Genomic DNA, 27,295 nt, shown 5'->3' with positions numbered 1-27,295 from the left:
AGGAGTATCGATACGTTTCTATTGTCCTTTTTGGACAGGTAGCAGAAGGTTGAGGGCATTGTTATCAGGTTTTAGTCTGCATGAACGAAAGATGTATGTCTGGCCCTTACTTCTTTCTTCATTGTCCCCTCTACTGGGGAAGCAGCATCCTGGTCTCTGCATAGCTGACCTCAAACCTCTGCAGGTAAACCATGCTTCCTTGTGTTCCGAGTATTGAGTCAATACTGTCGCGTCCCCCATACCCTGACGAGGTGGTATTGGGAACGTCCTAACCCAGAGTTCCTTCTGGAACTCCAGGTCAACTGCCTAGGACGGGTCACACTTCTTCCTTCACACCCAAGCTTATGTAGGCCACACGTTTCCTTGCGGAGCAAGGAACTTGTGAGGTGCAGGGACTCCTTTTCTCGAGTGCGACTCACTCGGATTCTGAGTCCCCGGGTAAAGCCAAAGCCAGTATGGCTGGGGACTTAACACCCTTCCTAAGGGGTAAGTCACTCATTGTAAATAGCGTGGTTTGTATTTCGGTTATGGAACAAATGACAAATTCGGAGATAATTTGTATTTTTTCTAACCATACAAACCTTAGCTATTTACACATATTTGCCCGCCAGCCCTGTCCCCCAAGACAAGTCCTACCTCTAAGTGAAGTGAAGCAGTTCACCGGTGTGTGAGGGGGGGAGGGGTAACTAGCTACCACTCCCCTACCCCCCTGCTAACTAGCGCGGGGGTAATACACCCTCGTTAAATTCTAATGGCTCGCCATTTCAGCTACGCCGAAAGGTAAACCCAATGTAAATAGCTAAGGTTTGTATGGTTAGGAAAAATACAAATTATCTCCGAATTTGTCATTTTTCACTGTCCCAACAATCTACAAAGGCTCCATTTCCACTGCAAATAAGCTATTCTATCATTAAAGACCCCCCTCCTTCCATTGGGTATAGGTGAGAACCGGGAACCACGAATTACTGGAATCCCCTTGAAAATTACCAAAATCCCCTACAATATTACTGCAAACCCTTAGAAATAGATAAATATGTGTTTTTATTAATTAACATTATTTTTTAGTAAATTAATTAAATAAAATGTCTATTTTAACGCATTGTTCTATATACACATTACACAATATGTAAAAGGGTACAGAACCTAACAAACCCACCTAACCGAACAGTTCCCAGGTCACAACCCCCTAGCTGCGGCAAGCCCCCTGACCCCCTTCCCAGGTCACAACCCCTAGCGGAGGCCAAGCCCCTGGACCCCCTTCCCAGGTCACAACCCCTATCTAAAGTTCTACCTGCAAATATATAAAAAATGTAAATGCTAAAAACATAAGAATAACGTACTTTAATAAAGCCATATTATTTATCAATTTCTAAGAGTTTGCAGTGATATTGTAAGGGATTTCAGTAATTTTCAAGGGGATTCCAGTATTTACCTGATGATTCCAGTGAATCCGGGGGATTCCAGTAATTCGAATTATCAGTGGGAACCTGGGACTTTAGGTGTGCAGAAACACGACAAAACATTTTTATTTAACACTTTCAAGATTTACATTGTAAAAGGCTACAGAACCTAACACCACTTAACCTAACCTAGTAGTTCCCAGGTCACAGACCTAGCTAGGTGGCAAGCCCCCTGGACCCCCACTCCCAGGTTACAAACCAATCCAGGTTACAGACTTAGCCATGGGCAAACCCCCAGACCCCCCCCCCTCCCCCTTCCAGGTCACAAACTAAAAGTAAATCACAAATCCTTACATTATGATAAATTAAATCCCATATAAATCCATTCATTATGATAAAGTAAATCACAAATAATTCATTACCTTATAATTGATACCTACATCTTTTTTGTCTTGACAATTTTTACAGAAGCATTGCAGTAGAACATATGCTGGTCTTCCCTAAAAGCTAAGTCAGAATCGCTCTTGAAACACTTTAACGTTTGAGGAATAACTCAATGAGCTTTTATAAGATTATTCACTTCACCAGGAGTACCATGAAACTTGGCTATAACATCGAAATAGCCAAAAGAGCAGCCATTATTTGTTCCGTAACTGGAATACAAACCTCGCTATTTAAAGTGGGTATTACTTTCGGCGTAGCTGAAAGGACGAGCCATTAAAATTTTAACAAGCGTTTACTACCCCACCGCTAGGTAGGGGGGTAGGGAGGGTAGTTAGCTACCCTCCCCCCTCACACCTGTGTGGTAAGCTCACTTTTTACTTTGGCTCGGGTGGTGATTGGACGTGTCCGCTTTCACCCTCGCCTCTTTGACAGCCATTAATGCTTTTTGTCTTTTTCTTACTTTTTCTTATACTTGTGATATATATTTAAACATTCTTTATGTTTATGTATATATTTGTGTATAGAAATGTAGTAAGTTGTTCCGTAACCAAAATACAAACCACGCTATTTACATGGGGTTTTACTTTCGGCGTAGCTGAAATGACGAGCCATTAGAAATTTAACGATTGTTAACTACCCCCGCGCTAGTTAGCAAGGGGGTAGGGGAGTGGTAGCTAGCTACCCCTCCCCCCCTCACACACTGGTGAACTGCTTCACTTCACTTTTGGCTCGGGCGATGAGCAGACGTCTCTGCTTCGCCCTCGCATTGTTGACAGCCTTAATTTTTTGCTTTTTCTTTCAGCTTGTGTGCTTGAAGTTGGCCTCTTCCTTTCTTCCCAGCATGCGGAAGTGCCCTTGTGGAACGTTCATGTCGGCAGTCGAGACGGACCCTCACTCCTTATGCCCGCAGTGTCGAGGTCAACGATGTGAAAGGGATAATACATGTGATTGCTGGGTGTGGCCTACCTCCCAGTGGGAGAGGTTTGCCCGGCGGCGTAAGAAGAAGCCTAAGCGGGACCGTTCTCCTTCAAGGGTTGCCTTGAAGAAGGAAGGCTCCAGGGACTTCTTCCGCCGCCCGAACCACCTCCGAAGCTCCCACTCGATCGGTCTCTCGCTAGAGGCCGGCGAGTGGTAGCGCAGGCCCTTCTTTTGTTTCCCAATCTCGGGGTTCGGGAGAGGGCGTTGCCTCCCATAGCGAGGCAGCTCCCCCTCCTGCTCCGGGGGAGGGCTTTGATTCTGTTGATGACCATGCGACTAATGATGATCTCTTACAGCTTTGGGCTTCCTTGGGGCTTAAGGGCTCGCCCTCCAAGGAAGCCCTGTTTGACCTGATCCAGTTGGGTGCAGCTGTCAAACAGTCGCCAGTAATAGCAGAGGTAGATCCTCTGTCTATTGTCGACGTTGTTGTGGCAGAGACTTCCGACGGGTCGGGTCAAACCCCTGCTGCGGTTGCGGTTGTTGCTGAAGGCTCAGTTCCCCACTCCGAACATCCTTCGAGGGAGGAGCTGGGTCCAACGGTCTCTCCTGCGGGTGACTCTCCCCATCGGGGGAGTGCACTGACAGAGACTCCTCTTCGGAGGACAGACGATGGTGTTGCTGTACCTCGAGGTCATCTTCGCCGTAAGGCTCGCCCTCCTCTTCGCCGTAGAGACCTTCCTTCTCCCTACAAGGGAGTTAGGAGGCGCCTCTTCGGGTCTTCGCCTTCGACTTCCCCCGCAGAAGATCCTCCACGTCGAGAGCAGACCGTTGCAGCTGCTTCCTTGGACCTCTCCGCAGATAGTTCGCAATCTCCGACGCGTGCCAGACCTTCCAGTCTTCCATCCCCGTTCCTGGACGCTGATGCGCAGCGGGCGCCTACGCACCCCGTTGTCCAACGGGCACACCGGTCCCTTCGGGGCAAGAGGTCTCTTCCCACAATGTGGGCGAGTCTCTCGAGCGCCAGGTCTTACCTGCGCGCGCGCGCAGTCCTAGAGGTTCCTTTGCTAGCGCACAAGCGCTCACAGGTCCCTCTGGACTCGCTGCGCCCGGCCGATCTCCTGAGTCTCGCCGTAGATCTGCTCGCCACCGCCCTCCTGCTCGCCCACGCTCTCCTACCCGCCAGCGCTCTCCTGTGCCTCAGAGACCACCTGTGCGCCAGCGTTCTCCAGCTCGCCAGCACTTCTGTTCCTGCTACGCGCAATGCGCGCCATCGGTTTCCTGAACGTCCACGATATCCTGCTCGTCAGCGCACAACGGCTCACCCTGTTCCTGATGCGCGCCAACGTTCGCCCGCGCGCCCATGATCTCCAACGTTCACCTACGTGCTAGCCATCACCTGCGCGCCATTGCGTGCACTCTCCTGTGCGCACATCTAAGCCAGCCCGAGTTCCTGCGCGGCGCGCCCACAAGATGTCTCCTGAGCCCGCCCACGAGCGTTCGCCTGTGCGCACTTCCTCGCCCTCTGGTCCTGCGCCCCAGTTGGTTCCTTCTGAACGCAACGATCTCCTGCGCGCCAGCGACCTCCTACGCGCCCACTCGATCCTTCGCCTGCGCGCAAGTGCTCGCCAACGCGGCCCCGCGCCGGATCGCCACAGGTCGGCGACACGCCCACGCGCTAACTCGCCTGCTCGCGCTACGCGCCATCGCTCCCCAACTCACCGTCACTCGACAACGCGCCATCGCTCGCCAACACGCCACCGATCGCCTACGCGCCATCGTTCTCCCGACCGCCAGCGCTCGCCCTTGCAGCCATGCGCACCCTCACCTGCGCGCCCATGCGCACCTTCGCCTGCGCGCCTACGCGCACCTTCGCCTGCGCGCCCACGCGCACCTTCGCCTGCGCGCCCACGCGCACCTTCGCCTGCGCGCCCACGCGCACCTTCGCCTTCGCCTGCGCTCCCACGCGCCCCCTCGCCAGCGCGCCCACGCGCCCCCTCGCCAGCGCGCCCACGCGCCCCCTCGCCAGCGCGCCCCCTCGCCCGCGAGCCCTCGCCCCCGCGCCTTTATCTCCTCGCGCACGCACGCCCACGTTCGCCCGCGCGCGAACCAGCGATTCAACTATCGCGCGAGCGCCAGCGCGATGCCGCCAGCGATTCCCGCTGGGTTTCGCAGCGCGCCCAACCGTGCGAGTCTTCGGGGACGCGTGCTTCCAGATCCTCGTCTTCGCGATCTCCACCCCGCAAGCGCAGAGCTACGCACGTCCAGGAGTAGGAAGAGTCTTCGGAGAGGTCCACGCAACATTCTTCTTTTCAGGCAGGCCCCGTAGTATCCACTCCTAAGGATCAGCCGATCCCCTTCCCTCCAGCGGGTGTTGCTGACACTGCGTCGGTCAACCGCCAGCCTTGGTTCGGCTCCCTGATCAAAGCGGTCGTGCAGTTGATGAAGCCGGCCCTCGCTGATCTGGGACTGAAACCAACGGCACCCGCGTCCCCGCTGAAGAGAAGGAGAGGAGTGGACTTCGTGGTTACTTCTCCCAGGGTTAAGTTGGCTCCCAAGAAGTGCGTCGGGAAGGCCCCTTCCCCTTCGCAGACGCTTTCTCCCTCCCCTGTGGACTAAGCCTTTCCGTCCTCAGGAGAATCCAGCGAGGTGAGGCGTTCTCCCACGGCACCAATGGGAGGAGCCCCACCTTGAGGAAGAGAACCGTCTTGCGTGGAGAGGAGCCCCCAGACTTCTTTGCTTGAGTCCTGTATCCCTCACTAAGGACTCGAAGACTATTCCTAAGTCTTCCACCCGGATTCGACCGGAGCTACCGAGACCCCAGGAGAACGTCCACGTATCTCCCCAAGTAGAGCTACTGGGGACAGGAGACCTTGCTGCCAGTCCACAAGGAGGAGAACAACACGAGTCGGAGCATGCCATCTGGCAGGTCCTGAGTCTGATGAGGCAACTCAATGGATTCAAGGACCCCGAGACCGCCCCTCGCGAAGGCAAGGACACGGTCCTGGACCAAGTCTACGGTACCCAGAAGCTCCCAAAGGCCAGCGCGGCTCTGCCCTGGTCCCAGGGAGTGAAGAGTGCCAGAGACAAGGTTGAGGGCCAGCTCGCCGAACTCGCCTCCTCCAGCCGTTCCTCTGCCGGGAACAAACTCCTCCCACCTCCTCGTGTACAGCAGAGGAGGTACTTCGAGATCATGGGGGAGTCTTGTTTAGCTCTTCCCCTCCACCACTCTGTGGAAGAGCTCTCTAGGGGGATTTCTCTCGAGAAACTCTCCGCCCGCCCCGCAGGTGACATTCTCGGCTACGGAGATCCTAAGCCAGGAGAAGGTTGCGAAGTGTGCCATGCAGGCCACTTTGTGGCTGGACATCTGGCTGGGGTCTCTGGGCATCCTGTTGCGATCCGAGGACTTGTCCAAGGAGAGCACCAGGAAGGCCCTTGAGACTTTCCTCTTCTCGGGCACGCGCTCCATCGAGTTTTTAGCTCACCAAGTTTCAAACTTGTGGGCAAACTCTATCCTAAAACGTCGGGATGCCGTGACCAAGAGGTTCCACTCGAAAGTCCCAGCTGTTGGATGTCAGCAGGCTCAGACACTCCTCCATCCTTGGAGAGAGTTTGTTCGAGCCCAAGGATGTCGAACGGACAGCTGAGAGGTGGAGGAAGTCGAATCAAGATTCGCTCCTCCAAAGGGCCCTTACATCTCGGCCCTACAAGCCTCCAGCCCCTCAACAACAACATCAGCAGCCTCATCACTCTAGGACATCGAGACAGGCTCCGGCAGCAAAGGCCAAGGTGTCTAAGCAGCAGCCCTTTCCTGTCAAGGACAAGAAGGGCGGAAAGTCCTCCAGGGGAGGTAAGAATCCTAGGGGGAGCGGCCGAGGCCATAAACGCTGGGACTAGCAATCCCCCTGCATGTCCACCAGTGGGGGGATGCCTACAAAGTTGCGCGAACAGGTGGCAGCAACTCGGGGCCGATTCCTGGACGATCTCTGTGATCAGCCAAGGATATCGCATCCCATTCATAACATCTCTTCCTCCCCTGACAGCGAATCCAGCGTCGTTGAGCTCCTATGCCATAGGATCGGTAAAGGGGCTGGCCCTTCGGGCAGAAGTCGAGACCATGCTCAAGAAGGATGCTCTCCAGGAGATCGTCGACGGCTCCCCAGGCGTCTCCAGTCGACTCTTTCTTGTAAAGAAGGCGTCTGGAGGCTGGAGACCTGTCATCAACCTCTCGGCTCTGAACAAGTTTGTCAAGCAAACTCCGTTCAGCATGGAGACAGCGGACACGGTCAGACTTGCAGTGAGACCGCAAGACTTCATGTGCACTCTGGATTTGAAGGACGCGTACTTCCAGATCCCAGTCCATCCGTCTTCCAGGAAGTACTTGAGATTCAGCCTAGACAACAAGACCTACCAGTTCAAGGTGCTGTGTTTCGGTCTCTCCACAGCACCTCAGGTGTTCACCAGAGTGTTCACCCTGATTTCCTCGTGGGCACACAGGATCGGCATCCGTCTCCTCCGCTATCTGGACGACTGGCTGATCCTGGCAGACTCGGAGTCGACCCTTCTTCGACACCGAGACAAGCTTCTGGGGCTTTGCCAAGATCTAGGGATCATGGTAAACCTCGAGAAGTCTTCTCTGCTTCCAACTCAACGACTGGTTTATCTAGGCATGATATTAGACACCAATCTCCACAAAGCCTTTCCATCAGACGACAGGATAGCAAGGCTGAGAAGGGTCGCAAGACCTTTCCTCGGACGGGAAGCCCTTCCAGCCCAATCTTGGTTACGTCTCCTTGGTCACCTAGCCTCCCTGGCCCGTCTAGTTCCGAACGGCCGCCTCAGGATGAGATCACTACAATGGCGGCTCAAGTCCTGGTGGAATCAAGGCAACGATTCCCCGGACACTGGTCCCCATGGGACCCGCGAAACGGATGGATCTGCAGTGGTGGCTGACCGACTAAAACCTTTGAAAGGGAGTGGATCTTCTCGTCCGCCCCCCGGATTTGATGCTGTTCTCGGGCGTCCAAAGAAGGGTGGGGAGCCCACGTTCTGAACCAGAGGATCTCAGGTCTATGGTCAGAATCAGAAAGGTGCCTCCACATCAACCTGCTAGAAATGAAGGCCGTATACCTGGCCCTTCAACAGTTCCAACAGGTCCTGGCGGGCCACTCCGTGGTGGTGATGAGCGACACCACCACAATGGTGGCTTATATCAACAAGCAGGGAGGTACCTTTTCACAACAGCTATCCCATCTTGCAGTAGAGATACTGAGGTGGACCGAAGTCCACTCGATTCCACTATCAGCTCGCTTCATTCCGGGCAAAAGGAATGTGCTCGCCGACAGTCTGAGCAGGGCATCGCAGATAGTGAGTACCGAGTGGTCTTTGGATCCTCAAGTAGCCAACAAAGTCCTGACTTTGTGGGGTTCCCCGACAGTGGACCTGTTCGCGACAGCTTTGAATTTCAAGCTGCCGCTGTACTGCTCCCCAGTCCCGGACCCCAAGGCACTCTGGCAAGATGCCTTCCAACAACGATGGGACAACATCGACGTGTACGCCTTTCCACCGTTCTGTCTGATGAGAAGGGTGCTCAACAAGACCAGACTATCGGTCTATCTGTCAATGACCTTAATAGCTCCGCTATGGCAACACGCAGAGTGGTTCCCGGACCTTCTGCAGCTCCTGACAGAACTCCCGAGAGAACTCCCCCCACGACACGAGCTAGCAACCACACTGCAACGTCTTCCACAAAGCTGTAGCATCACTTCGGCTTCACGCCTGGAGACTATCCAGCGTCTCCTCGTTAAGAGAGGCTTTTCGCAACAAATTGCAGACAGAATGTCTCGACACCTGCGAAAATCATCCGCAGGGGTCTACCAGGCGAAGTGGAGTCTTCTGTGGTGGGTGTCGTGGGAGGGGTATCTCTCCCCTCGATGCCACTATTCCAGCAATAACGGAGTTTCTCATGTATTTGCGGGAGGAAATGCGCCTTTCAGTCTCGGCGGTGAAAGGCTATCACTCAGCCTTAAGCTTAGCCTTCAGGCTGAAAGGAATAGACATTTCTTCTTCGTTGGAACTTCCTTTACTCATACAAAGCTACGAACTTACCTGCCCTCAGTCGGAAGTGAGACCTCCTCCTTGGAACGTGGTTCGCGTCCTCAGGAGGGCTCTTAAGAGACATCCGTTGGAACCATTACGCCAGGCCTCTGATCGACACCTGACTTGGAAGACGGCGTTCCTGCTCGCTTTGGCTTCAGCCAAGCGGGTCAGTGAACTTCATGGTCTCTCATACGATGTCGCCCATTCAAGGGGATGGGGGGTGGTAACGCTCGGGTTGGTCCCTGAGTTTGTAGCTAAGACTCAGAACCCTGGAGTGCCGGACCCACAGTTCGACTCCTTCAGGGTCTTGAGTCTGTTCTGTAAGAAATGACCCAGACCATCTGTTACTATGCCCAGTGAGAAGTCTGAGGCATTATCTGAAGAGAACAGCTGCAGTCCGTCCCCACGTGCAAGCCCTATTTGTGAGCACGGGAAGGACGAAGAGGAGGGTCACCAAGAACACTATCTCTGCCTGGATCCGAAGGGTCATCCATCACGCCTTAATCCAGACCCTCCTCCGTCACGTCATCCCAGAGCACACGATGTCAGAGGCATCGCTACGTCTCTGGCTTTTAAGAGAAACTTCTCGGTGACGCAGGTGCTACAAGCTGGGGTCTGGAAGCGTCAAACGACCTTCACAGCCCACTACCTGCAGGACGTGACCCACAGGAGCCTTGATACATTCTCGATCGGCCCTGTGGTGGCTGCACAACAGCTGGTCTAATCTCAGGCTCCTTAATGAACAGGTAACAGAAGGTTGAGGGCATTGTTACCCAGTTTTAGTCTGCATGAATGAAAAAGTATGTCTGGCCCTTACTTCTTTCTTCATCCTCCCCTCTCTTGGGGAAAGCAGCATCCTGGATTCTCTGCATAGCTGACCTCGAACCTCTGCAGGTAAACCATGCTTCCTTGTGTTCCTAGTATTAAGTTAATACTGTCGCGTCCCCATACCCTGACGAGGTGGTATTGGAAACGTCCTAGCCTAGAATTCCATCTAAAGGACTTCAGGTCAACTTCCTAGGATGAGTCACACTTCAACCCTCCACACACAAGCTTATGTAGGCCGCACGTTCCTTGCAGAGCAAGGAACTTGCGAGGTGCAGGGACACTTTTTCTCGAAGTGGTGCTCACTCGGATTCTGAGTCCCCGGGTAAAGCCAAAGCCAGTAAGGCCGGGACTTTCCTCCCTACCTAAGGGGTAAGTCACTCCATATAAATAGCGTGGTTTGTATTTCGGTTACGGAACAAATGACAAATTCGGAGATAATTTGTATTTTTCCTAACCATACAAACCTTAACTATTTACACATATTTGCCCGCCAGCCCTGTCCCCCTAGGCAAGTCCTACCTCTAAGTGAGGTGAAGCAGTTCACCGGTGTGTGAGGGGAGGAGGGGTAGCTAGCTACCACTCCCCTACCCCCTTGCTAACTAGCGCGGGGGTAGTTAACCCTCGTTAAAATTCTAATGGCTCGTCATTTCAGCTACGCCGAAAGTAAAACCCCTGTGTAAATAGCTATGGTTTGTATGGTTAGGAAAAATACAAATTATCTCCGAATTTGTCATTTTTCGTTTCATTGTTTGTGCTGTGTGTGTAGTGTACGATAACGTCACTGGCTTAGTGCTAGGCCACCTCGGTTCCGTTGAGGGGTACGGCCTCTCCCTCTTGGTCCTTCGGTTTTTCCTTCGGCTTTTCCGTTAACTCGGCCGCCCTGGGGGATCGTCATCGCTGAACTTTCTTCATTCATCTATTATCTTCGCTGTTCTTCCTTTCCTACGGGGAACTTGGATTCTCATCGAAGGGAATGTGCGAGTTTTTATTGCCTACGGTCTCTCTCGCTACTCGAGGTCTTTCACCCCTTACTACTACAGTACTACTACTATGTACTTTATGGAAGCTCCTTTCCCGTTGTGGGTTGGGTTGCTATTCCATTTATTTGTCTCAATTATTTTTAATGAAATCTAATTTTATTTTTTGTTAACTTCAGCTTCTCTGTGGAGAACACTTTCCTTCTGGGGTCAGTGGTTCTTACTCTTTGTGATCATTCTTAGATGAATTACATAATTAGTATTCTGTTATAATTCTGTTTTTGTTACAGTTCTCCGCCCTCCCCCTTCTCCCGTGAATGTCATTGGGGGAGGAGGGCGCATACTTAATTTTTAATTCTTATGTTTTGCTTTTCCCTCGGGGTTACTCTTCGGAGTTCCTCCCGGGGGAATTTTTGTTGAATAATTATTCAACTTTATTTTCCCAGTTAACTATGCAGTTTTTTTTTTCTTCGTTTGACTAAAGTGTGCCAACGAAGCAGAGCTGTCCTGTTTGTGCCTGGGGAGTCTGCTGTCGCTGCCGTCTCTCTAGGACATCGTCATGGGCGTTATCCCTTCTCTTAGAAGTCCTCCCATGACAACCGTCAGCTCTTCAGTTCATCTTATAGCGCTAAGGAGGTTCGCTTCCAGGGGTAGGTAACTTCCCTTCCGAGAGAGGTTCCCTTCCCGGGTGTGAGAGTTTCCCTCTGCAGAGGGGTAACTTTTCATACCTTAATATTCCTGGATGGGTTTTCCTGGTCCTCAGCCGGTTATGCTCTTGGTGCAGAGCGACCGCACTTGTAACCATGCTCAAGGAGCTGAGCGGTTGCAAGGCTGGGCGCATGAAACCTTCAGGTGGCTATGCTCTTGGGGCTGAGCGGTCACACCTGCAGCTTTGCTCAAGGGGCTGAGCAGCTGCAGGATCAGTCTGGTGATATCTCTCTCGTTCGTGAGGGAGGCCACTCTTAAGGACTCCTCTTCGGAGGATTGCTCCTTATAGGTCAGCTTGCTGATCCAACGGCCCTAAGGGCCGCCATCACCAGTGTCTTCAAGTCTCTTCTACGAAGTGTTCACCTCTCTCGTTCGCGAGAGAGGCCACTCATAGAGACCTCTCTTCGGAGGATTGTTCCTGATTAGACCAGCCATCTCCTAGACCTGCTGACCTGCCGTCTCCGTTCCTGGCTGCTGACTCTGTGGGCGCCCTCGCACCCCGTTATCCAACGGGCACCGGTCCCTTCAGGAGAAAAGGGGCTTTCTCACATTGTGTGAGTTAAGTCCCATAAGCGCCAGGTATCCCCTGCGTGCCAACGTTCTCGTGTGCGCTCGCGGGCATAGATGATCTGAAGAACAGAAAATGGGAATGATTCCAAGTACTCCCCTGTAAGGGTTGTTAACCACCTAACCGCACAACCACCAAAAGGCAGTTGCCGCGATTTTTTGAAAAATTCTGCCGAACATCAGAGACGAAGCTATATATATATAACTGCCAGGTAAGTATTCATAAAACTTTATCATAAAAACTCCGATTTTTAAGAGCTTTTCACATTGAAATCTCATATACATTGTTTCCTAACTCTTAGGATACAGTAATTACTTTGAGACCATATTTTTTTTTTTAGTAATAAAACTGTTTTACTATGGTTTTTGGGCTCGAGCCATGTCATCATTATGGAAATTCTTCTAGGCAGCTTTCTACTTGGGATATTTCCTGCGAGTGATATACCAAAGAATTTTACCTGTGGAGGTATCACAGGGTTCTGACCCCTGGAGCGAATATCCAGAGAGATATTGTGTATGTAATAGGGACATAATTAAAACAACCACAGCTATCCTTCCCCTAATAGAGTTAACCTTGTCTCAAAGGATATGGGATAGGATAGGATTGGATATGTGGGAGAACCGTTACAACTCCGATCCAAGTGTGTTATTGTAAACATGTTCGCTAGTTCTGCATTCCTTCTTGCAGCGCCATCTTGATAGATCGTTTTGGGAGTTTTCCGCTTGTTTTCTCAAAAATTTTGAGTGTTTTTGGGACTATGGATGCTGCTGCTTCTGCTTCATCGGTTGAGTTGAGTACAGTACCTTATCCTTTTTTGGTGGAGAATTTTGTGTCCCCCTCCCCTTGTTTTTGCACTCTTGAGTACATGAATTTACCCACGGCCGTCGCATAGCCGAAGCCGAAAGCTCATGTTTTCAAATTGTTCAGGGTTTTATTTGAATTTCTTAGCTAGTCTTGTAAAAGTGTGTTGCATATATTCTTTTTCAACTGTGGTATGATGTTAAGTTAGACATTCACTTTTTTGCATGCTTGTCTTAACCAGTCTTGGCCTAGGCTAACTATTTACCCTTAGCTCTTTACCAAGGCTAGCTAATATTTACAATTCCACCTTCCCCTTCTTACCACATAACCTTATGCTTCTCGTGAGGCCGGCACATCTCCCTGGCTACTGATACGTCATAGCGGGGAACTGCTGCCTTGAAGGAACTCCCTGGGAGTTGTAAATAGGGGGTCGCAGTTGCCTTATGTCGACAGTATCTCATTTTATCTAATCAGCCTCAGTTTTTGGATAGGCGGCACTGGTTGAGGGACCCTGATCCCTGTGTCTACATTCTGTTGATACCTTGGAACGATACTAAATCTGTTGCAATATTGACAGGTAGACCTTCCTTACCTGCCGCCTTACCCTTCTAGGCTATTATACTGTGTGGCTAAGTTGCAGCTGGTAGTGAGAATTCGTTCTCTAGGCATACTTACTGTAAATCCCTTGGAATGACATTAGACTGTTCTAATTTTTCATTGTTCCGTAACCGAAATACAAACCACGCTATTTACATGGGGTATTACTTTCGGCGTAGCTGAAATGGCGAGCCATTAGATTTTTAACAAGGGTTAACTACCCTCTCGCTAGCTAGCGAGGGGGTAGGGGAGAGGTAGCTAGCTACCCCTCCCCCCTCACACCGGTGAACTGATTCACTTCGCTTTTGGCTCGGACAGTGGGCAGACGTCTCTGTCCCGTCCTCGCATGGCAGCCATTAATGTTTTGTCTTTACTTAATTACTTACTTTTCTTATACTTAATATATATGTAAACATTCTTATGTTTATGTGTATATTTGAGTATAGAAATACAGTAAGTTTCCTTTTCAGTGTTTGTGCTGTGTGTGTGTAGTGTATGACAACTTCTCTGTGTGGTTCCAGGCCCCCACGGTGACATTTCATGGGCCGCGATCTCTCCCTTGGTCCTTCGGTCCTCCCTTCGGCGGGCGCCGTGGGGAATCGCCATCGCTGGACTTTGTTTATTATTCTGTTTTCCCCGCTGTTCCTCCTTCCCTACGGGGAACTTGGACTTTCAGCGTAGGGAACATGGGAGTTTAGTTTGACTCGGTCTCTCTCTCTCTCTCTCTCTCAAGGTCGTTCACCCTTTTATTATTACTACGTATTACGGTAGCTTCCTTCCCGTTGCGGGTTGACTTGCTTCTCCGTTTATTTGGTCTCAATTATTTTAATGAAATCTAATTGTATTTGTTAACTTTTCAGCCTCTGTGTAGAACGCTTTCCTTCGGGGTTCATTCGTTCTTCTATTAGTGAACATTCTTAGATGAATTACATAATTATAATTGTTTTAATTGTTATTTGTTCCGTAACCGAAATACAAACCACACTATTTACATAGGGTTTCCTTTCGGCGTAGCTGAAATGATGAGCCATTAAAGTTTTAACGAGGGTTTAACTACCCCCGCGCTAGTTAGCACGGGGGTAGGGTAGGGAGGGGTAGCTAGCTACCCCTCCCCCCTCCACACACCGGTGAGCTGCCTCACTTCACTTTTGGCTCGGACGATGTATAGACGTTTCTGTCCCGACCTCGCATATTGACAGCCTTAATTTGTTTGCTTTTTCTTCCAGTGTGTGTTTGTTTGAAGTTGGCCTCTACCTTTGCTTTTCACCATGCGGAAATGCCCTGGAATTCCCAATCGCCCATGTGGAACTTTTATGTCGGCGATTAAGACAGACCCTCACACCCTTTACCCGCAGTGTCGAGGTCAACGGTGTAATAGTGATAATCTGTGTATGGAATGTCGGGAGTGGCCTACCTCCCAGTGGGAGAGGTTTGCGCGGCGGCGTAAGAAGAGTTCTAAGAGAGACCGTTCTTCCCCTCAGGGGAAGGAAGGCTCCAAGGACTCTTCTTCTGTTGCCCGAACCTCCTCCGAAGCTTCCACTCATTCGGTCTCTCGTGAGAGGCCGCCGAGTGGTAGCGTAGGCCCTTCTTTTGTTTCCCAAACTCTGTGTGTGGGAGAGGGCGTTGCCTCCCATAGCGAGGCAGCTTCCCCTCCTCCTCCGGGGGAGGATATTATTGATTTTGTAGACTACGACCAAACTGTGTCTAATGATGATCTTTTCCAGCTTTGGGCTTCCTTGGGGCCTAAGGGCTCGCCCTCCAAGGAAGCCCTGTTTGATCTGATCTAGTTGGGGGCAGCTGTCCAACAGTCGCCGGTAATACCAGAGGTAGATCCTTTGGCTATTGATGACGTTGTGACAGGCGTCCGACGGGTCGGGTCAAACCCCTGCTGCTACTGTTGCTGTTGCTGCTGAAGGCCCAGGTTCCCCCTCCGAACATCCTTCGAGGGGGAAGCTGGGTCCAACGGTCTCTCCCGCGGGTGTTGCTCCCTCTCAGGGGAGTGCACTAACAGAGACTCCTCTTCGGAGGACCGACGATGCTGATACCCTGCCACGAGGTCGTCTTCGCCGTAAGGCTCGCCCTCCTCTTCGTCGTCAAGGCCTTCCTTCTCCTTACAAGGGAGTCAAGAGGCACCTCCACTTCGGTTCATCATCCTTGTCATCCCCTGTGAAGGATTCTTCTCGTCGGAAGCAGACCGTAGCAGTAACTCCTCTGGACCTCTCTTCTGATCGTTCACCATCTCCTGTGCCTGCCAGATCTCCCTTGCTTACGCAAGCACTGGTCCCTTCGGGGCAGAAGGACCTCTCTCACAATGTGGGGGAGGCCCTTCCGCGCCAGGTTTCACCTGTGCGCCCTTCTGTAGCGTGCAAGCGCCACCGCTCTCCTGATCGCCAGCGCCCTCCTGCTCGTCAGCGCTCTCCTGCTCGCCAGCGCTCTCCTGCTCACCAGCGTTCTCCTGCTCCCCAGCGCTCTCCTGCCGTAGAGTCTCCTGACTCTCCTCGCCAGCGCTCTCCTGATCGCCAGCGCTCTCCTGCTCGCCAGCGATCTCCTGTTCGCCAGCGATCTCCTGTTCGCCAGCGTTCTCCTGCTCGTCAGCGCCCTGCGTGCAAGCGCTCTACGGCAGATGAGTCGTCAGACTCTTCTGGCCAGCGCTCTCCTGACCGTCAGCACTCTCCTGATCGCCAGTGCTCTCCTGATCGCCAACGCGCCCCTATTCGCCAGCGTTCTCCTGCTCGTCGGCGCTCTCCTGCTCAGCGCTCTCCTGCTCAGCGCTCACCTGCTCAGCGCTCACCTGCTCGCACTTCAGCCCCTGCTGGGCGTCCTACGCGTCGACAGTCTCCTGAGCGCCGTCAACCTCCGGCGCATCAGCGCACTACGGCACGCCCAGTTCCTGATTCGTGCCCAGCGCACCAACGCTCGCCCGCACGCCCACGATCTTCGGATCTGGACATTGTTTCTTTGCCTCGTCAGCGTTCCCCTACGCGTCGACCACCGCCTGCGCTGCAGTCTCCAGCGTGCACTAAAGTGCATACACGCCCGCGCGCCCACGAGACTTCACCGCCGAGACCTTCAGCCACGGCACACCATCCCACGCGTCAGCGATATCCTACGCGCCAGCATTCACCTACGCGCCCGCGCGATCCTTCGCCTGCGCACGAGCGCTCACCAACGCGCGCCAACGCGCCCACGCTTATGATCGCCCCAGGGCTCCGACTCGTCCACGCTTATGATCGCCCCAGGGCTCCGACTCGTCCACGCGCCAACTCACCTGTACGCGGTCGGTCGCCCACGCGTTCCACGCGTCATCGATCGCCGACGCGCCGTCGCTCGCCAGCGCGCCGTCGTTCGCCAGCACGCCGTCACTCACCAACGCGACATCGCTCGCCAACGCGCTTGATCTCGCCTAGGCCACATCGTTCGCCTACGCGCCATCATTCTCCTGATCGCCAGCGATCACCCAGGCACTCGCGCTCACCTGTGCATTCACGCACACCCTCGCCTACGCGCCCACTCGCCAAGTCGCCAGCGCGGCCACACGCGCCCACGCGCCAACGGTCGTCCGCGCGCTACCCAGCACCCACGCGCGACCCCGCGATTCTGCCATCGCGCGAGCGCCAGCTCGACTCGGTAATCCTGCCACCGCGCGATCGCCAGCGGGAACCAGTGGTCCTTCCATCGCGTGAGCACCAGCGCGACCCCTAGCGATCCTTCCATCGCGCGACCCCCAGCGCGATTCCCGCCGGGTTTTGCAGCACGCCCAGCCTTGCGAGGCACCAGGGCCGCACACTTCCAGGTCATCCTCGCGATCGCCATCACGGAAGCGCCGAGCACGCGTCCAGGAGCAAGAAGAGTCATCAGAGAGGTCCGGACAACATTCTTCTACCCTTTCTTCTTTCCAGACAGGCCCTGTAGTATCCACTCCGTAGGATCAACCGATCCCCTTCCCTCCAGCGGGGATCGCTGACACTGTGTCAGTCAGCCGCCAGCCTTGGTTCGGTTCCCTAATGAAAGCGGTGGTGCAGGCTATGAAGCCAGCCCTCGCTGATCTGGGACTGAAACCAAAGGCTCCCTCGCCCCCACTGAAGAGAAGGAGAGGAGTGGATTTCGCGGTGACCTCTCCCCGGGTTAAGCTGGCTCCCAAGAGGTCTGTCGGGAAGGCCCCTTTCCCCTTCGCAGACGTTTTCTCCTTCTCCTGTGGACAAACCTTTCCCGTCCTCGGGAGAATCCAGCGAAGTGAGACACTCACACACAGCACCAATGGGAGGAACCCCACCTCAAGGAAGAGAAACGTCTCGCATAGGAAGTACCTTCCAGACCACTTTGCTGGAGTCCTGTATCCCTCCCAGGAGGGAGCCCAAGGACTCCAAGACGTTACCCAAATCATCATCGAAGTTTCGTCCAGAGCCAGCCCTTCCCCTGGAGACGTCCGCGTGTCCCCCCCATGAAGAGCCAATGGGGACAGGAGACTTAGCTGCCAGTCCACAAGGAGGAGAGCAGCGAGAATCGGAGCACGCCTTCTGGCAGGTCCTTGGACTAATGAGGCAACTCGATAGTTTCAAGGATCCCGAGACCGCCCCTCGCGAAGGCAAGGATACGGTCCTGAACCAGGTCTACGGCATTCAGAAGCCCCCTAAGACCACTGCAGCCCTGCCCTGGTCCCAAGGGGTGAAGAGCGCCAGGGACAAGGTCGAGGGCCAGCTTTCCGAGCTTGCCTCCTCCAGCCGTTCTTCTGCCGGGAACAAGCTCCTCCCACCTCCTCGCTTACAGCAGAGGAGGTACTTCGAGATCATGGAGGAGCCTTGTTTAGCTCTTCCCCTCCACCACTCCATGGAAGAGCTCACCAGGGGTCTCTCTGTAGAGAAACTCAACGCCCGGCAGGTGACATTCACAGCGTTGGAGGGCCTGAACCAGGAGAAGGTCGCGAAGTGTGCCATGCAAGCCACTTCATGGCTGGATGTCTGGCTAGGGTCTCTGGGCATCCTATTGCGCTCTGAGGACTTGTCCAAGGAGAGCAATAGGAAGGCCCTGGAGACCTTCCTCCTCTCGGGAACGCGCTCTATCGAGTTTTTAGCTCACCAGGTCACTAACCTGTGGGCTAACTCTATTCTCAAGCGCCGTGACACGGTGACCAAGAGGTTCCACCCGAAGGTCCCCGCTATGGATGTCAGCAAGCTCAGACACTCCTCCATCCTTGGAGGAAGCCTGTTCGAGCCCAAGGACGTAGAACGGACAGCTGAGAGGTGGAGGAAGACGAGTCAAGATTTGCTCCTCCAGAAGGCCATTACATCCCAGCCCTACAAGCCTCCAGCTCCTCAACAACAACAGCAGCCTCGCAGGACACCGAAGCAGGCTCCGGCAGCTAAGACCAAGGTGTCAAAACCGCAGCCCTTTTCTGTCAAAGACAAGAAGGGCACAAAGTCCTCCAGTTGAGGCAAAAATCCTAGAAGGAGCTGCCGTGGCCGCAAGCGCATAGGATTGGCAATCCCCCTGCGTGTCCACCTGTGGGGGGATGCCTACAAAGTTGCGCAGACAGGTGGCAGCAACTCGGGGCCGATTCCTGGACGACCTCTGTGGTCGGACAAGAATATCGCGTCCCGTTCATCTCATCTCTACCTCCCCTGACAGCGAATCCAGTGTTGTTGAGCTCCTATGCCACGGGATCAGCAAAGGGGCTAGCCCTTCGGGCAGAAGTCGAGACCATGCTCAAGAAGGATGCTCTCCAGGAGGTCGTGGACGGCTCCCCAGGCTTCTTCAGTTGACTTTCTTGTAAAGAAGGCGTCTGGAGGCTGGAGACCCGTCATCAACCTCTCAGCCCTGAACAAGTTTGTCAAGCAAACTTCGTTCAGCATGGAGACAGCAGACACGGTCAGACTTGCAGTGAGACCGCAAGACTTCATGTGCACACTGGATCTGAAGGACGCGTACTTCCAGATCCCAATCCAGTACATAGCACCAAATTTAGATCCGGAAGCAGCGGGGATAGATGCGATGTCAGTGGATTGGAACTACTGGACTCTCATTTATATTTTTCCACCGTTTAACCTCCTGAAAGTCCTGAACAAACTACGGATCTTCCAGGGAACAGGAACAGCAGTGCTAGTGGCCCCAAATTGGCCGAAGAGCAATTGGTACCCTCTTTTTCTGGAACTCAAACCTCACCAGATCTCTCTGCTGACACCAATACTGTCCCAAGATGTTCAACAGAAGACTCTCTTCGCTTTCTCCTGGATAACGAAAAACCTTCAGCTCATGATTTTCTCGCCCTAGCTGCTAAAAGAAAATTCAGTTTCGAAGGAAAGGATTGATTTTATAGAATACAAGTCCACTACTACAAAAAGGCAATACTTATCTTTTTGGAAAAAGTGGGTGGAGTTTGTTAAAGAACATAAGCCCTCTTTGATTACAATGGACTTCTGTATTTCATTTTTTATTTCACTACACGAACAAGGTTTGGCATTTCCTTATGTAAATCAGCCCAATCCAGACCTATCATTTACGCTTTTGATATAGAACTCAACAGCGAACTATTTAATAAGATCCCAAAGGCTTGTGCTAAATTGAAACCAAATGATCCTCCCAAATCCATCTCATGGTCGTTGGACAAAGTCTTGCACTTCACCTCCTCATTAGATAACTACTCTGCTTCTTTGAGGGATCTTACTCAAAAATCAATCTTTTTACTTGCTATGGCTTCTGTTGCTAGAGTCAGTGAGATTATGGCACTATCAAGGGATGATGGCCACATCAAATTCTAAGAATTGGGAGAAGTAAACCTGTACTCAGATACTGCATCGTTTGGGGCCCTGGAAGATCGTTCCACTGAAGGAGGACCCTTCTCTGTGGCCTGTGGAATGCCTTAAAGCTTACCTGTCAAAGAGTGATGCTTTTAAAGGCAGACACCTTTTTAAAAGGGAAACAACAGGATCTAATCTCTCTTTGAAACAGCTAAGGTCCAAACTCATCTATTTTATCAGAAGGGCTGACCCAGATAGTATACCATTGTGTCATGACACAAGGAAAGTAGCCTCTTCCTTAAACTTTTTCCAATATACATGTATCTCCTCGAAGCCTTACAAGCTTACATGAGATGGAAATCTTCAAGTGTGTTTTTCAAACATTACTTGCAACAATTAGAAGAGATTAAACATTTTGTGGTAGCAGCCAGTAGTGTGATTAAACCAGCTTCTTAGTGATGTGCATGGACTCTTATGGACTGTATATTTTGGGACTTTTGCAGTCCACATAGTGCAGGTTGAATAATATTCTAATTTGCAGTGTGATAAACTATATGCATAGTGAAGAGTGATATTTTTTTCTTTATCATATGGAGTAATTTTATATTATTTTAGATGTTTCTGGGGTAAACATCTCTTTTTCACCACATAAAATGTAAATATTGTTGCACCAATTCGTGCTACGTTTATATACTTATGGAAATAATAAAAGAATATAGTTCTTTTTTTGCATTTCCTTAATATGGACCTACTCTACCTAAATAAAAAGTAGTGTACATACTTCCATTTTTAACCAAACTTTTTTACTGACTATTGTTTGATAAATTGGTTTCAACCAAAGATATTTTCTCACAGTGAGTGGGACGGTGATGATAACTTTTAGGTTCTGATACAGTTTCTAAAAACTTACCTACTCCATTCATAGCCTTGGGTTGTTGTCCCAAGCTGCTATATTCGGAAGTGTAAACAAACGATAGTAAGACACTATTCATAGGTGGATTTTCCTTCTTATATAATTAGTGAAGTGACTAAGAGTACTTATGGGCTAAAACTCTAAATTGCCACAACTGAGAATGTTAATTCTCTTGTACACTTCCATCAGGACGACATGACTTGAGCCCATAAAATGGATTTTGACATTGGAAAAATTTATTTTTGGGTGAGATAGCCTTGTCATCCTGATGGACCTGTCCATTACTTTTCATCCCCTCCCAATTCTCAGTGGGAGTCCACGCATCATACGATGGCTGCTGCTGAAATGGCTAATCAGCGAACATGTTTACAGTAACACAATGGGATCGGAGTTGTAACGGCTCTACCATATATCAAATCATATCCCATATCCTTCGAGACAAGTTTAACTCTATACGGGGAAGTATAGCCGTGGTTGTTTTAAACACATCCCTGTTACACATGATATCTCTCGGTATATTCGCTCCAGAGGTCAGAACCCTTTGATACTTCTACAGGTAAACTTCTCTGGTATATCACTCTCAGGAAATATCCCAAAAAGAAAGCTGCCTAGAGGAACTTCCATCAGGGCTATTTCACCCAAAAATATATTTTTCTTATGTCAAAATCCCTTTTATGATATAAAGTTACCGTTTCCTAAATTTTCAGAGTAAAATGGCCAGTGTTCCTCTGAAACGAAAGTTTCTTCGTAGCGCCTCAAGAAATCAGCCCAAAAAGAGGAAAAATGCTGTGGAGGAAGAAAAGTCTCTTGGCAATTTCAACCAAAAAGAAGCTGTAGCTATACCTGGAGGAGTAAGTGACACTAGCAATGTAGTTACCCTTCCAGAGAGAAGTGAGCTCAATGAAAGAAATGTCGATGATGCAAAATGTAATAAATTAAGGCCAAAAGAAGTAGAAAGATTCTACCAGAAAGAGAGTGAAGATTTTTGTGGTAATTTTAGGTCTTATGAGTTTCCTGTATCAAAACCCTCAACTACAAGTGTGTCCAATTTTCCAGTTATTGAAAATACAAGGGCTGTCAACCCAAAGGACAAAGGGTTGTGCCACTCTCTTGGTAACATGATTAATTTGGTTGATAGAAAAAATTCCTCATCCTATTGTAACCCTTCAATTCAAGGAGGAAAAATGCAAATGTCAACTAATTTTACTACTTCAAGCAATTTTAAACCATTGTATCAATCATCATCTATAATAGAAGAAAATCTTTCTAGTTTTGATGGTCATACAATGGATTCTGTGCCTTATACTGTTATAGAAGTTACAACAGATATATTGTTTAAAAAAAGCAATGCTTATCCCATTTCTAATGGTGATCAGACTTATAGCAAAGGGGGTTGCACGGTTGAGTCATGTAGTGATCAAAAAACTAAATTGTTTCTACCTTCAAAAGAAATGGCGACAGATCATTCACTATTCTCCTGTGAAAATTCGTGCAAATCAAAGGAATTGGAGACCAATTCAATTTCCCCTAGTTTTAATGTTGGTATGGTTTCTTCAGAAATAAGAAATGACAATTCAGAAATATCACAGTCGTCATATTTTACCAATGCTGTTGTGAAATCATATGGAATTGTTGATAGTGATGTTAACCATACCTACCTTGTAAACAAAAAAATTCTTGATCATGAAACTCTGGAAGTAAAAGTGGTTGATGAAAAATCAAAAGTCCCTGGTAATAACAGGGTTGATGAATCATTACGTGAAAAAAACTTGATTGAGAAAAGTGAAGTGACAAAATCGAAGGGTGAAAGAATTAAGCAAACTTTTAGAGACAATTTGTCTCATATCAAGCATTTTGAAAACAGGAAAGTTTTAGCTCAAGGCATTTCAGAGGAAGTGTCTGTCTGTACAAAATCTTTGAAGGTATGGAAAGCTGAAGAAGCTGATAATGAAACTAAAATAGAAGAAAGCACTGGGTGTAATATAAAGTTTCAGAAGAGCGGTTATTTGTTTGGTAATAAGATTAGTCCTGCTAATGAGGTTTCAGTTATAAAGATTTCCCAAGCAAATTTGTCATTAGATAGAAATCAAACAGTCAAACAGGTAATGGATGGAGTTCCTGTTGTGATGAGAGAAAATCTTGAAGCGGAACAAATTCACCATTTTACACATACAAAAAATATGCCCACTTTGCCCATACTTGGGCAAGAAGATTCAAATAAAGTTATAAAGAACAAAATAGATGAAAGCAATGCAGCTTTAATGAAACACATGGAACTGATACTGGGAGCTAGGAATAAGGAAATTGATTGTCTCAAGACTGATCTAAAAATATTAAAACTGAAATGTAAGGATTATGAAAAGCAGCATTCTGATATGAACAAGAAACAGAGCACTTGTGAGTCAAATATACAAGCTTTTTCCAAAGCTAAGGATGATCTAGAAAGAAAGCTAAGAGCAATTGAAAAGGTTCGCTCATTGCTGCAAAGGGAATTGAGTCTTCATTCTCTAAATTTTCCTGATTTGAATTTTTCTGAAACTGATGTTACTAATTTTAATCCAGAAATAAAAGCTGTTCGTTCTCTTAACAGTAAATTGCTTATTGAAGTGCAGCAAAATCAAAGTTTGAAAAGTGCTCTAATAGAGCAGAAGAGTAGATGTAACGAGCTAGAAAAACATTTATGTTTGAAGGAAGACACTATTGTGTATTTACAAAGGAGAATGAAAGAAAAAGAATGCAATCATTTCAGAACCATCAATGAGAAAACTGATTACTGGAAAAGGATAATGGATGGTGTTATCAGAGAGAAAGATGATCTCAAAGGTCAAATAACAGTATTGAAAAATGGTAAATTTGAGTTGCAGAAAATTTTAGGTCTTACGGTATCAGATGCAGATATAGATTATGGGGAAGAAATAGATTGTATACATACCTTGCAAAAAGAATTGCAGTCTGAGAAAGAAAAATGTATAAGAATTGAAGAGTCTCTTGTGAATGAAAAGGGAAAGAGACAGGAGGCAGAACAGTCCCTTATTGAGAAAGAGAGGAGGTCGAAGGATGTAACCACTGTTGAGACGCAAACTATAGATAATTTTGATTGTAACCATTTTGCAGAGATGACCAAAATGATGTGCGAAGTTCATAGGGAGAGATGTTTATGTTCAGAGGCAAAAGAACAACTCAGAGTTGAACAAAGAAAGAAAGGTGAACTGATTACCTTTCTTGAAAAGGAGTATAAAGATAGTATGAATGAATTAGAGGAACATGTGTCTTTATATAGTAGGTATTGTGATTTATACAGGGAAAAGATTAGGAATCTTACTGATATTATAGATAAAAAGTATTTGTAGTGTAGTTTTGAACATCTTTTCTGCTTTAAAGGAAAAGTTTTCTTAGAATCATTCTTATAAATATAGTACAGTATACAGTACTACAGTGCTATTGTAAAAGAATAAATTAATTAATGTAAATGTTTACTACTTGTAGAACTGCTGTCCTGAGTATTATAGAAAGTATTTTTATGCAAGAAAATAATTGTGAAAAAAATAAATGTCATTAGTTAATTTCTCTGGTTTTTATTTTGGCTGAATGAAACAACTTTTCCATCTGTAAAATTAATCTCCTAGCACGATATTTTTTTTTTCTTACTATCTATAAATCAACTAGTTTTATTTTAATAGAATGCTTAAATTTTGGTTTCATTTATATTACTACAATGAAAAGATTTTGTAGGTGAGAAATAAAACTCATTTGAGAACTTGTGGGAATGAGTGGTGCTTTACTCATATTCCAGAAATTTGTACCTAATGCTGTACTGTAACTGGAGCATTCATAAGCTTAAGAAAAGTATTACTGTATTTAATTCTTCCAGGTATTTTTATTTTTTCCACAGCCAAATATTTGTTGGAAATTAGGAATTGAGAGTTGACATACCAGATTTTCCAAGTTTAACTGCACTTTTTTTAGGTTTGCTTATTAAAGCTTTCAATATATACTTTACTAGTTAAAGAAGAAAGAGACCCTTATTTTTTTATGTTGGTTGTGGCCATTTTTCCATTGCATAATCCCTATAGAAATGACTAATGGTTAAAGCTTGAAAATTTTGTATAAGGCCCTCTTTTTTTCGTATAATTGTTATTTGTAACAAAAGAATTGAATTAATTTTTTGTCAATTTTATATTGAATGTGAAGAAAAGTAATTTAGTTTGATTTTGTAAGGAATTGCTGTGTATTTTGTTTTTAGATTTTCAGGGTTTTTATAATTGCTTAATTAAAAGTTTATTTTATTAAATATAAATTTTCATTTCATATTCACAGTAAGTTTTGAAATTGTTATTTTTATTTCTAAAAATAGTTTACTGTATTGCAATTTTTGTGTGATAAGATTGACTGATAATTTATAAGCAGGCCACATCTTGCCTCACAAGGTTAATAGTATTTGGACATCCTTTGGCTAAATAGTTATCGTTTGGGGTCTTGATATAAAGTCAGTGTCAAATTTTCAATAAAATCTAAACAATGGCTTAACATTTTTATTGACCATTGAAAGAAGTTGTAATAGGGAAATCTTGTTGATTTTATCATTCTCTCTCTCTCTCTCTCTCTCTCTCTCTCTCTCTCTCTCTCTCTCTCTCTCTCTCTCTCTCTCTCACCTGGAAATAAAAGTTTCATGTTTTTTCTTCTTGAAAAAGGCTTCACCTCCTGGGAATCATCAAGCTGTCAGTCAGTTGATGCCAACTATCTAGATGATGATGCGCCACAGTTCCTTTTGCTTTAGTCGTCTATGTTTCAGCTAGTGATTCAAACTGGGTTTTGGTTTTTTAACCTTTAATTAAAAATGGGTTTTGGAGTTGCTACGAATGCTGGTGACATAAATCGTAATATGAAGACAGAGCTAGTAGTTTGAATCCTGATATCACTCCAACTCCTTGAAGTAGGCTCTCATGACCTATGCAGTATTATGGCATGGATATTGTATGGCTTCTTTAGTTGAAAAAGATAATTTTCAATATACACTACAGTAATACCTCGGTTTACGAGTAACCCGGAGTACTGTACAGTGAACCCTCGTTTATCGCGGTAGATAGGTTCCAGACGCGGCCGCGATAGGTGAAAATCCGCGAAGTAGTGACACCATATTTACCTATTTATTCAACATGTATATTCAGACTTTTAAAACCTTCCCTTGTACGTAGTACTGTTAACAAACTACCCTTTAATGTACAGAACACTTAATGCATGTACTACAGTACCCTAAACTAAAACAGGCACAAATATTAAAGGCAATTTTATATCATGCGTTTCCTAAACACGCTAAAAAGCACGTTAAAAAATGGCAACCAATGTTTTGTTTACATTTATCTCTGATCATAATGAAGAAACAAACTGGAGGTAGAGCTTTGCTTATTACCCAGACATATTTCCCATACTATTCCCTTAGAGCTACATCACATCTTCCTACTTTAGATATATATATATATATATATATATATATATATATATATATGTATATATATATATATATATGTGTGTGTATATATATATATATATATATATATATATATATATATATATATATATATATATATATATATATATATATATATATATATATGTATACACATAAACATACCTACATATATACATACATACATATATACATAAATACATGCATACATATATATATATATATATATATATATATATATATATATGTTACTGTATATATATGGGTTATGGAAAAAATCTGCGAAGTGGTGAATCCGCGATGGTCGAACCGCGAAGTAGCGAGGGTTCACTGTATGTTCATTTTGGTATATGACTATGAAATTTAATTTTGGTATTCATGCATTGTATGGGTCTGTGAGCAAAAATGTTCATCCTTATTTGCAATTAGCACACGTACCCATATACCACTTACTCAGTGTTCACAGGTTTTTTTCACTCAAACCTCCCTTGCTCAGAACCTCACTTTCTCTCCAAGCAGCATTAGTAGAAGAATCATCCCTCGCGCATATCTTTGGAATTTTTTTTATACAGTTGTGACCTCATGTTCTTTGTCAAGTTATGGTTACTATTCTTCATCATAAAGATATTTTGTGGTGTGTTGTAAAGTTGTCAGTATTGTAATTATTACCCCAATGTGATTAAAAATAAAAGAAGAAAAAACATTTGGGTTGACCTGCAAAAGCTTCACCTCCATAGTGCAACATCCAAAGTTGTTACAGTTACATTTCTGAACAATATACAAGATATCGAAGCATCAGATGAAGCAAACCAGATGATGTTACTGAAAGATTAACAGCAGCATG

General features: G+C 47.6%; 1 protein-coding gene across 1 annotated transcript in view; it reads left to right on the top strand.

The window, feature by feature from the left end:
* Positions 1 to 25,505, top strand: part of LOC137625250 (uncharacterized) — a 50,643-nt gene extending 25,138 nt beyond the window's left edge. Inside the window, exon 2 of the mRNA XM_068356050.1 lies at positions 21,692 to 25,505. Within this exon, the coding sequence (XP_068212151.1) occupies positions 21,698 to 24,334 (2,637 nt within the window). The 5' untranslated portion in view covers positions 21,692 to 21,697 and the 3' untranslated portion in view covers positions 24,335 to 25,505. The remainder of the gene's footprint in view (positions 1 to 21,691) is intronic.
* Positions 25,506 to 27,295: the final 1,790 nt, after the last annotated feature.

The sequence above is a fragment of the Palaemon carinicauda genome, chromosome 2 (genome assembly GCF_036898095.1).
Source record: "Palaemon carinicauda isolate YSFRI2023 chromosome 2, ASM3689809v2, whole genome shotgun sequence".
NCBI classification, from domain to species: Eukaryota; Metazoa; Arthropoda; class Malacostraca; order Decapoda; family Palaemonidae; genus Palaemon; species Palaemon carinicauda.
Note: the sequence above shows the minus strand (reverse complement) of the source record. Positions and strands in the feature narration are given on the sequence as shown.